Genomic DNA, 12683 nt, shown 5'->3' on the forward strand with positions numbered 1-12683 from the left:
TTTATCTTTATTTTTTAAATATTAAATTTTGACTGTTATTTTCTTTTCTTCTATTTTCTTTCCTATATCAAAACAGGATCTAAAAAATTAACTTCAGCATCCTATTTATTTAACATTCCTTGAATAGTCAGAACAGATAAAACAAATTATGTTTGACTAATTTTCTGGACTCCCAATGAATAATGCTGTTAAATACTTCTCGGCAATAATTGGATACAATAAAGTGAAAATTACTTTTCGTCTTATTATTTTATTATGACAATCTTGTTCATAAACATTAGCTAAATATTTTCCTTTGTGATGTGGTCTATTTTCCTTAATGGTCAATGACTATTCAAGCGATTGAACACATGTGCCTTTCATAGTCGAACTTTGACATTATTCATGATATACATATTCTGTTCTTCCTCCATATCCCCAATTCTTTGTAGACTTCTGTCATTGCGTGTGGACTTTCCTGTCTTGCCTGCCGGGATCCTATTTTGAACCTGTCTGCAAATAGTTTGAGTAGCTGAAACAAATTTATCCGACAAACCTAGCCCTTGGCAAACGGTTTGCCTGCCTGGATTCCATGGAACACGAAGCTAGGCTCGCACGACAACGACGGTTGAAATTGCTTGGTCATAAGAGGCGCCGGATCAACGTGTCGCTTAGCCCATCCGGCCCCGAGAATGGTTTCTTTGTCGTTCTACCCTGCATACTTCTCCGCATGCTTGGCGACAATTTTTCGTTACAGTTCTTATTTTTTGCCATTATCCATACTTTCCCCTGATAGGAGACATTTCATTTTCTGCTGACAATCCTGCGTGCTCTTAACCTTGCTGCTCTGCTGGTCTGATTATGCATTATTTGTTAACTTTGATCTACGCTTTCCTGTTGTTGCAGTTAATCCCAACACACGGGTTTCTGAGTCCCTCCAACAGGATATCGGCCTGCTCCAAAAATTTCCCGTCGCTGTTGCTACACGCCAAAGTGAGCTCTGACTTTTCAATATACGTTGGGTGCCTTTTCCAATATATTATTTCCTAATGAGTACGGTAATAATGGTCCGTGTTTAGTCTTCTCATTTAGTTAAACTTGTTAAAAAATGAAGGGAGCGATTTTTTAAAAAATAAATAATTTATCTATTTTAATCACTAAAGAAGCATACAGTCATTATAAAGAATAGAGAACATGACATGTATGATATATTCAATTTTACATAATCTATATATTATATTATGGTCATTATCATGATTAATCATTGTATTACATGCTAAATATTGTTAACTTTTTTAGATTTAGTTATTTTTCGTGTGACCTTCTCTTAACTTTGAAAACATTATTGCTGATTTAAAATTATTATTTTCAAAATTCATCATTTCTTTTAGAATCGCACATAAAGCAAGGATTAGGCAAGCATAGTCAATCCTGAGAACTAAATCAGTGCCTGGTTAACAAATATTTGACGTATAATATTAAAAATGGCATTACTATCTTATATTTTTTTAATTAATATTAAAATAGTTAATTTTAACTTTTTGTCTAATATAACGGTAGTATATCTCACAGTTAACACACTTACAGCAACTACTTTTTTTATTATTCTTTATTTTTGGGATCACCTGTGCTCCTCTGTTTTGTTTTTTGCACTCTGTTCCTTTCTTTACATCTGCACCGGACCATGGTATTGCATCCTCCCTCCATGGATAACACCTCTTTTTTCCTTGCAGGTTCCTCACCATGCAACATCGAAACGTCCCGTGACAAACACCATCATTATGTAACACCTACCACGTGAGTAATGCATGAAAGTGCCATTTCACTTGAAACTCTGGAACCGGGGATTATGCTGCAATTAAAGACTTAACCAATATCCCCGTATAAGTTGGTGCGGTGTTTTTCCTCCTTAGCATGGCACCTTTGCCGAGCCTCACCTGTAGGCACCGTTGGGCATGGGTGTTTTCCCTAAATTTCCTCCCCTTTAATCACAATCCTCTAAATTTTTCCAACTTATTTTTTATATTTGATAACTTGTTCTCATCAAATATACAGTCTGGTTGGCTATTCGCATTTCTCCCCGTCTTCACCTTTGCATATGGCTCAGGCTAGCGATGACCAACTAGAAGCTTTCACTGCATCTTCTATTGAACCAGGTGTCATTCTCAATGAACATGATTATGAGTTTATATATATTTTGACCTATTATTACACTCATGTGACACTTGGTTTTTTAATATTTTGAATGTTCCCTAGATGTTTGGTCAATCGGGCAACCCACCCAAAGTTGTGTTTTTTGTGGGGCGAAAATGTGGATGAACGAGCGCCTTGCGAAAGGTGGAGCCAACAACACTATATTATTTGCTATTTGTTGCATGAGTGGAAAGGTCACTCTCCCTTTGTTGCCGGTTCCGCCACCATTGTTGTGGGTGTTGTTGAATGGTGATGATCAACGAGCTTTGCATTACAAGAAACATATCAGGGCCTTTAATGGTATGTTTTCGTTCACATCTATGGCTGGCAAAATTCAGTACACACTAAACAAGGGTTCCGCCCCCCTCCCCCATGTTTGTTATAAGTGACCAAAATTACCATTCAATTGGAAGTTTGTTGCCACAGCAGTCTAGCAAGCCCAAGTTTGCTCAGCTCTACTTTTATGATACAGAAAATGAAGTCCAGAACCGGATTAATGCAATTGGGTAAGTATGTGGTTGTTATGGTATGTTGATATTTTAATGTCTGTATTATATGATTCTTGTGTGACCTAGATTTATGTTGGTTAATTTTATTTTTGGGTTAATGTAGCATGTTTAATCAACACCAAGCTATAGATCATACCATTGTAGCGGATCTAACCAGCATGCTTGATTTCCACAACTCTCTCGCTAGGTGCTTCCGATATGCTAGGCAAAGGTTCACTGAAGATTCAACGACTCCGCTGCAGCTTCGTCTTATCAAGAAGAGGAATACTGATGGTAGAAGATCTAATCTGCCATCAGCGTCTGAAGTTGCTGCTCTTATTGTAGGTGATTTTGATTTCGACAACCTTTTGAGGGACGTTGTTATTCAGACACATTCGAACCTTCTGAAACGGATTGATGTTAATCATCCGCAGTATCTTGCACTACAGTACCCCTTGCTTTTTCCGTACGGAGAAGATGGTTTTCGGAGTGATATCTTAATATCCGATGAAAGATCTAAGCAACAGTTACATAAGCGAGAAACAATTAGCATGAGGGAGTTCTTGTCTTTTCGAATCCAAATAAGATCGCATGAGTCGCAAGTGCTTCTCAAGTCAAGACGTTTGTTCCAACAATTCTTGGTTGATAGTTACACTATGGTAGAAGCGGAAAGATTACAATATCACAGGTTCCACCAGAGCAAGTTTCATTCTCATAAACTGCAAGGCCTACACGAGTGTCTAATACAGGGTGAAACACAGGCTGCAAGAACTGGAAAACGAGTTATCTTGCCGTCTTCATTTGTCGGTGGTCCCCGATCATGTACAACAATTGCAAAGATGCATTTGCTATTTGCAGGTATGCCGGATACCCTAGCTATTTCATTACTATCACATGTAACCCAGATTGGACCGAGATTAAAGATTGCGTTGCGGCCTATTCATTAAAGCCAAGTGACATGCCAGATATCATATCAAGGGTTTTCAAGATCAAGTTAGATGTCTTGCTAAAAGACTTAAAGGATGGGTCCATATTTGGAAAGCCTAAAGGAAGTGAGTTTTCTCATTCACTTTTTACAATGTCGCGCTAACACATTTGTTATTTTTCCATCAACGTCGACTTGCCCCTTAACATATTTTTTTGCTTTTTCCCATTTTCTTTGTTCCAGTTGTGTACACAGTTGAATTCCAAAAGCGTGGTCTTCCCCATTGTCATATTTTATTGTTTGTTCGACCAGCCGAGAAGCCTCGATCATCTGAGGATATTGACCATCATATATCGGCTGAGATACCCGACGAACACAGACAACCTAAGCTGTATAGCTTAGTCCAAAAATTCATGATTCACGGATCATGTGGGGTTTTGAACATGAGTAGCCCGTGTATGGTTAATGGGAGGTGTTCCAAGTTTTATCCAGTGCCTTTCCGTGAGAAAACATCCATAGACAGTGCAGGTTTTCCCAAGTATAAACAGTCGGATAATGGTCGTTCAACAACCAAGAGGAATGTTAATCTCGACAATAGGTTTGTTGTCCCATACAATGCAACATTGCTCCTTAAGTATGGCTGCCACATAAATGTTGAGTATACTTGCCAGACGTCTGCTATTAAGTATTTGTTCAAGTATGTCCACAAAGGTAATGATCGTGTCACAGCTTCGTTCTTCCGATGACATTATTCAGCTGGTTCTGATGTCACTGTAGATGAAATCCAAAACTACTATGATTGTCAGTATATATCAGCTTGTGAGGCATCCTGGCGGCTATTCGGGTTTGAGATTCAGTACAAAGAGCCTAACGTCATCCGCCTTCCATTCCATCTTCCAAATGAACAGAATGTTTTGTACGATGATCACCAGCTTATTGAGAATGTTATCAACGCTGCGGTCTCAAAGGTTAGTATGTTTATTGGTTGGTTTAAGGCTAACAAGAATTTTGATCTAGCCCGTACACTGACTTACGCAGAGATGCTGTCATTTTTTGTTTGGGACAAGCAGGGGTATATGTGGAGGCCACAGAAGCAAGGGAATGTCATAGGTCATCTCACACATATTCCTCACTCGCATGGAGAGGAGTACTACCTTCGTATGTTATTGAATTATCAAAAAGGGTGCCAGAGATTTGCTGATGTGCGTTCAATTGGTGGGATTGTGTACGATACATTCAAAGAGGCCTGTTATGCCCTAGGGTTATTGCAGGATGATAGGGAATTTATTGATGCACTTAATGAAGCCAGTGCGTGGGCATCACCGAATTATATCAGGAGGTTGTTTGCAATGCTTTTGATGTCGAACAACATTGTGCGTCCTGACATGGTGTGGGAGAAATGTTGGCAACATTGCATGGACAACTCGCTTCTTTCTGGAAGACATAACTTAGGTAAACTTTTCGGATTGCTTTTACTATCCGGTTACTGTTTCGCAATAAATTCAGACCACTCCATTCAAAAACGTCCGGTCGTCTCCACCTCTTGCAGTTTGTTATGCATTTATTTTATTTTCCCTTCGTCATCGTGTCCAATTTATTTCTTACGTAACTACGTTGCATTTTTTTGCTTTTAGGTTTCCAGCATTCTGTTCATGAGATTAAGTCCATCACGCTTGCCGAAATTGAAAAACTCTTGCAGCCGAATGGTCGGAGCCTAAAGGAATTTCCTGACATGCCGTTTCCTGATTATGCTGGTTTACCTGAACCTTCCGACACAATCTTTTTTGATGAGCTGAATTTCGACAGGACAGAATTGGCAAGTATCGCCGTGGATTTGATTTCCCGGTTGAATCGAGACCAGCGCGTTGTGTTCGACACAATAGCAAATGCAGTTCGTCATGATGCTGGTGGTTTTTTCTTTGTCTGTGGTTATGGTGGAACTGGTAAGACCTTTCTATGGAATGCACTGTCTGCTTCGATAAGGTCTAAGGGTGATATTGTCCTCAATGTTGCATCCAGTGGCATTGCAGCTCTGTTGTTGCCTAATGGGCGAACTGCTCATTCACGCTTTAAGGTTCTGCTCAGTGTTAACCAGGACTCTATTTGTAATATAAGGCAAGGCACACCCCTCGCCCGTCTTATTTTATCTGCAAAATTAGTTATATGGGATGAGGCACCTATGTTAAATAAATTTTGCTTCGAAGCGCTGGACAAATGACTTAAGGATGTTCTTCGATTTGATCGTGGATATAATCCTCATGCCCCATTTGGTGGGAAAATTGTTGTTCTAGGAGGTGATTTCCGTCAGATATTGCCTGTGATTCCTCGTGGTTCCCGGAAAGAGATCGTTCATTCGTGTATTAATGCTTCGAACCTGTGGCAATCTTGCCAAGTGTTGCAGTTAACTGAAAACATGAGACTGTCCCGTGGTTCACGAGATATCCACGGTGTACAATTGAAGGAATTTGCTACATGGTTGCTTCAAGTTGGTGACGGGTTAATCGGAGACAATACCGATGGCGAATCAGTGATTAGAATACCCGACAACTTGCTGCTTAATGTTGAGTCTCCCTATCTGCATGATTTGGTGTTGTTCGTTTATCCTGACATCTTACTCTATTCTTCTAGCGTGGATTATTTTAAGGGTAGGAGTATATTAGCACCAACACTTGATGTCGTAACTGAAGTAAACAATCATGTGATGTCTTTGATCCCTGGCAACGAGAGGGTATACTTGAGCTCTGATATACTAATTAGTGAAGATGGTCACCTGGAATCTGAATTATATACAATGAGCACCGAGTCATTGAATGCGCTAAATTGTTCAGGAATTCCCCAACACCGGTTAGTTCTTAAAATCAGTGTTCCTGTGATGCTTCTTCGCAATATTGACCAATCCAATGGACTATGCAATGGTACGCGCATGCAGGTTAAACGTCTTGGTGACCATATCATTGAGTGCGTCATCTTAGCAGGTCGTAATACTGGTGATGTTGTATTTATTCCCAGGATGAACATGTCACCCAATAACGATACATTTCCAATCAGGTTTACTCGACGTCAATTTCTGGTTGCTCTTTGCTTTGCGATGACCATAAACAAGTCCCAAGGTCAAACGCTGTCAACAGTTGGCATCTATCTTCCGAGGCCTGTTTTTACTCATGGTCAGCTTTATGTTGCGCTTTCTCGGGTCAGCATGCATTCTGGACTGAAGATTTTATCTGTTGATTCTAACGGCAAAGTTTCAGATCATACTATTAATGTTGTCTATAGGAAAGTTTTTACCGGGATGCTACCTAACATTCTCCCTTGATCGATTTACCTCTCATGTGCTCCTTCTGTAATCTTTTCGGTACGTAGTTCTTCTAACTCTTAAAGAATAAATAAAGAACATTTTTCTCTTACTTAATTACATATTAAATATTATTATTTATATAATACATCTCTATACAAACAATTATTTTTAAAGGAAAAGTCTAGGGGGCTAGTAATTTTATTTAACTTTAGCTAGCATGTAATCCGTAGAGAACGTTGAGTCATTTAATGAAATCTCACACCAATCCACCACCATTAAATCATCATTGATGATTATTTGATGCTGCCAATCATAAACGTTGCTGGCCGCAAGCATTGTTTATTTTTAAATAATTTAATTCATTTTCTTATTGAATAATATTTATTTACAATTATAATTTTAATGCCCGTGCTTGGCACGGGAGATAAAACTAGTAAATACCATAAAATGTGGATTTATCAGAGATCCTTGACAAAGAAGAGGCCTTTTGGCTTCAAAAATCAAGAAAATAATGGATAGTGGATGAAGACCGGAATACAAATTTCTATCACACTAAGACCATTATTATAAGAAGAAAAAATAAGGTTCTAAAACTTAGAAATCAAGGAGGGACTTGGATAGAAGAAGAACTAAAGAATCACATCTCTAGCTTCTACCAAAAGCTCTACAAATAGGAGGTTATTACTAGTCCCACAAATTTAGACACTCATGATATATCTAATTTTGATTGTTCGAATTGCAGGTACCTAGAAGCCATGCCGACAGACATAGAAATAAAGAAAGCTTTGTTTAGCATTAGGTCTCTAGAAGCTCCGGGAGAAGACAGATTTTCGGTAGCCTTCTTCGAGAATAATTAAGAAATTAGTCAAATTGATCCCACCCTTATCAAGGATACAAACACTACTTTGCTAGCATTCATTCTAAAAGTACAACACCTAGAGTTCATTGATCAATTCAGACCCAATGCTTTGTGCAACGCGAAGTATAAAATTATCACCAAAATCCTTGTTCAACGGATAAAACCTTTTCTTTGTGATAGAATCTCTCCCCATCAATCAAGCTTCATACTGGGATGAAAATTCATGACAATATTCTTATTGCGAAAGAAGTCATGCATTCAACGAAAAAGATTAGAGGTAGAAAATGCTATATGGCAATAAAAATTGATTTAAAAAAGGCCTACGACAGAGTTAGGTAGAGTTTCATGAATCATAGACTTAAAAAATTCAGATTTCTCCAATGGTTGGTGAACATCATTATGAAAGGGGTCACTACGGTTAACTACAATATGTTGTAGAACGAAGGTAAAACATATAATTTTATGCCTACAAGAGGCATTAAGTTAGGAGACCCTTTAACTCCTTACCTATTTGTCATTTGCATGGATAAACTATCCCAGCTAATTAAAAGGATGTGATTGATAGTAAATAGAGACCATTTGAAATTGGAAAAAATGGGACGCAACTTTCCCATCTAATGTTACTGATGATTTGCTCCTTTTTGCGGAAGCAACAACGCAACAAATGGAAAACATCAACAGGACTTTAGGGCTATTTTGTAGAGCAGCTGGGTTGCGGATTAACAGCAATAAATCATCTACTGTATTCTCTAAGAATATTCCAACATCGACCAGATTAAAGATCTTGAAAAAGTCTGAGTTTAAGGAAAACAAGACCCTGGGAAGATACCTAGGAGCAATGCTTAACAACAATGGAAAGGGAAAAGACAATTTCAAAATGGTATCGGAAAGAAATAATGGCAAGTTGAAAGGTTGGAAGAGTAAAGTATTATCTTTTGTTAGCAGAGTCATGCTAGCCTAGGCCATCATAAGTCCAGCATTAATTTTGACATGCAACACGATAGAGTTTCCAAAGCTATTTGCAAAGAGATAGAGAAGGCACAGAAAAATTTCATATGGACAGACACAGAAGATAAAAGAAGACTGCATGCAATCAGTTGGAAAACCCTATATTTACCAAAACATGATGGAGGCTTAGAACTCAAGAATTTGGAGTCAATGAATGAGACTTTTTTATACAAGTTCATTTGGTAATTAAAAGAAGACCCAAATGCCTTATGGACTCAAAATTTCAGTAAAAAATATAATAATGGAAACACATTCACAGCTACACCTTCAACTAGAAAATCAATTTTTAACCTGTGGAAGAAACTCGTCAAATTTTGGCCAAAATTTCATACCATACCATCTCTTTTGTTGAAAATAGAGCAACAAAGAATTTTTGGCATGACAATTGGGTTGAAGGGGCTGAAATCCTGTAAAATTTTGCCATCCAAATTGATGTTGATGGGAAAGCACAGTGAGAGATTGGAGCGATAAAAGAGAAGATTGGAACATGATGAAACTTAAAACATACCTGCCTGAAAATCGTTGCCCTCCTTCCTCCGAGAAGTAGCAGCAGAGATGATCGACAAGGTTGGACCCATTCAGATAATGGAACATTCTCCATAACCGCCACCTTCAAAGCCCTAGTAAAATGGAATCAACTCACAACCATTACCTAGACCACCATGTGAAAGTAGAAGGCTCAAAAAAGCTAAGACTTTTATGTGGAGGTTTATGCACGGCCGCATCTTCACAAATTAGAAGAAGGGGAAGCTGTTTGGTGGACGAGGAGATTGTGCATTTTGCCCAAACTAGGAAAATGATATTTTGCATGCTTTGAGGGATTGCTGTAAAATAGCCCCAATTTGGATTAATCTCATTAATCCGAGATGCATGCAACATTTTTTTGAAGCCAATCTTAAAATATAGGTTGAGATGAATTTAAAAGAACAACTCGGTAGAGACGAATGTAACAATTGGATGGACCTTTTTTAAGAACCGGAGTTTTTACGTAAAACTACTTAATAGAATAGAATAATTTATTTGCCCGGAATAGGTTCGAAAGTATAAAAATGTCTTTTTTTAAATACGAAGGTGAGATTTGCATTTAGTGAATTTTTCTGAGTGAGAAAATGTTTTCTTCTAAAAAAAGAATTTGCGTAAAAGTGCATACCGGTAGATTAGCCGATAGTACTGGCTTAAGTCTGTACGGTACTACGTGAGAGAGAATAAAACAATAGAAATCTTAGAAAAATATTTGGAATAGCAAACCGGACGCTAATTCTAAATATTTTGGTCCAAAGTTGGGCTAAACGGACCAAAAACGCTAGGCGGTTGAACCAGGCTCAATTCGGGCCCAAACTCAACATATATAAAGTCATAAATGAGCCAAGAAAGCTTATTTTCAGCACAAGAGGGAGAGAGGAACGTGAGATTGAGAGAGAGGAGTGTCCACCATTGACATTATTCATCATCTCCTTCTTTTGGCCATATCTTGAGTTACGGTGTGCAGATTGACGAACGATTTACCGCCACGCGAAGCTCTCGCCGAGCTCTTTTTTTCTAACTAATCAAAGTTAAAAAAAAACTAATTTTCAAGCTTAATTTCTCTACCCTATGTCATTTTTGAATTTGGGTTGTTGAGTTTCTTTGTGTTCTTATTGTTTAGGTGTAATCTAGCTTGGGTGAGTAGTGGGTTTTACTCCAAAACTCATTGGACAAGGTAAGATATCACTAAACCATTGAGTTCATAAATCCTAGCTTTAATTCTTGTTGTTTTTCATGATATAGGGTTTTATATATATATGTTGGTAGATAATGATTATTGATGATTATGATGACTTTGATGAGTTGTGGTGGTGCGTGTTGATGTTTGAAGACGAATGTTGATGATAATATTGATTATATATTATTGTGGTTCATGTTGAAAACAAATTATTGAGGAGATTTGATGAATTGAATGAATTGATTGATGATAATGGGGCTAATTGGATGAAAGATTTGATATATGTAACATTCATGATTGTTGGAAATATTAAATAGTGGTATTGAGGAACTTTGGTGTGAATCTAGGTTGAACTTTAAGTTGGATGAGGTGAGTATTAAATGGTTTTGATAGTTAGGTAATTGATAAATGATTGGGAAGTGTCTATTGTGGATTTTGGGTTGTTTTGAGTATGTTTTGAGTTGGGTTGGTTTTGAAGTTTTGGAAAACTAGAGAATTGTCTCTTTTGGTAAAAATCTGTTTTTAGTAAACTTTAGTGGATCATAACTTGAGCCTCAATTTTTGAAATTGGTTTGATATTGTTTTAAATTGAAGATGGTTTAAAGAGCTTTAAAATGGTATAAAGTTTGAGGAAAATGGAGTTTTGTAGAGGAAGTTATGAGCGTTTAATGTTTGGTGTTTAAAACTAAAATTCTACAGCATTAAAATCTTTCTGAGTTTGATGCAGCATGCGTACGCGAACATGTACACGCGACGCAGGCATTCTCCACTGCATGGGAGTCTCGCGTACGTGGGTACTATGTTGCGTACGCGAGCATGTGAATTTTGGCTATTGCATATGCGAGTTTTAACATGCGACGCGGGAATTCCTCTTGGGTTAGGAGTCTCGCGTATGCGAGAGAGGAGTCGTGTACGCAACCCTCACTTTTTTAACGCGTGCATACGCACGGCAGGGGGTGTGTACGCACAGCCCCTGTTTTGCTGAAAAAATGATTTTTCTTCATTTTTTAAGGGTTATCTAACTTTCTAAACTTTTTTAAACTGCTGTTTAAGATTACTACCTAGTAATTAGGTCCTAAGACTAATAGCGGTGGGTTGGTGACTTAAATTGGTAATTTATGCATGAGTTTAGAAGACGATGACTTAAGCTTGGTATGTCAGTTGGATAGAGTTGTCATGTGAATTGATGGGGAGTCGGGTTGATGATGAACTTGTGATATTGAGGCTGGATGATGAGATTGTTTATATGAGTGTGAGACGCATTGTTCTCTGTCATAGGGGCTGTGGCAGTCTCCCGCCTATTTTCGGATGTAAGGGCTGGGCAGTCTCCCGCTTGTCTAGGTAGCGGTGCCGGCGTAGGGGTCGAGGCAGTCGCCCGCCTACGTTGAGATGTGAGGGCTGTGGCAGTCTCCCGCTCACATAACCTTTCTGCCGCCAGAGTGAACTCGGACACTATAACCCGAAAGAGTGTGTCGGGCACTATAACTCGCGGGGCGCAAGATAAAGAAAGAGTGAGCAGGACACTATATTCCTGGTCATGGCAGAAAGGCGACATCCCGGGGATGTGTCGGGTTGGCATTTTGAACCAACAAGTGATATCACGAGCCAAATAGGATAGTCATTCATCATATGCATCTTTTACATGTTTGCTTTCTTTGATTATTTGAGTTATGCCTATTTGAATAACATGTCTAAATGTTAGTTGATTTACCTGATATATATGTATACTATTTGTGCTTTACTTGTTTGCATTAAATGTGTTTTACTGGCATTGAGGAGGATCAGAAGGCGATGGCGATGGGATCGCACAGAGGTTAGGTTGGCGAAGGCTGTGGGATACAGCGGTGCGATTGGTATTAATTAGAAATCCTCTAAGTTTAGATAACCCTGTTTATCGTTTATGGTTTAAGTTATTTATTTTATTAATCTTGAATATGTATATCAAAGGGAAGTTTTAGGATTGCCTTTGGCGTCCCGGAAATTTATATCTTATATAATGGGCACTGTTACCATACTAAGAACCTCTAATTCTCATACCATATGTTGTTGTTATTTTTCATATGCAGGTCGCAACCCACCTCGGTGAGTTTGTGGATATGGTGACAGAGCGGATGATGACCTTTCTTATGCTTTATTTTACTTTAATTTTGTTGTAGTTATTCTCTAACCTTTTGTATTTTATACTTTATTGCCTTAGAGGCTTACTTGAGAGATAAGTGGTATAAGGTGCTTTA

General features: G+C 38.3%; 1 protein-coding gene across 1 annotated transcript; it reads left to right on the forward strand.

Annotated features, from left to right (window-relative positions):
• LOC107607870 lies at positions 572–6898 on the forward strand. The gene is made up of 12 exons (XM_021107978.1): positions 572–674; positions 886–972; positions 1713–1776; positions 2035–2135; positions 2236–2472; positions 2645–2678; positions 2785–3518; positions 3566–3712; positions 3829–4296; positions 4342–5133; positions 5220–5659; positions 5810–6898. The coding sequence occupies exons 1-12, from the start codon at positions 572–574 to the stop codon at positions 6896–6898; spliced, it is 4296 nt and encodes a 1431-aa protein (XP_020963637.1).

This window comes from Arachis ipaensis, chromosome B07, assembly GCF_000816755.2.
Source record: "Arachis ipaensis cultivar K30076 chromosome B07, Araip1.1, whole genome shotgun sequence".
Classification (NCBI taxonomy): domain Eukaryota; kingdom Viridiplantae; phylum Streptophyta; class Magnoliopsida; order Fabales; family Fabaceae; genus Arachis; species Arachis ipaensis.

What these genes read in the sequence shown, in the direction of transcription:
- LOC107607870 (XM_021107978.1), top strand. Translation starts at nt 572, where the DNA reads ATGGAACACGAAGCTAGGCTCGCACGACAACGACGGTTGAAATTGCTT. An exon ending in TGCATCTTCTATTGAACCAG is followed by an intron (nt 2,136 to 2,235) that starts GTGTCATTCTCA and finishes AATGTTCCCTAG; the next exon opens with ATGTTTGGTCAATCGGGCAA. An exon ending in GTTCAAGTATGTCCACAAAG is followed by an intron (nt 4,297 to 4,341) that starts GTAATGATCGTG and finishes GACATTATTCAG; the next exon opens with CTGGTTCTGATGTCACTGTA.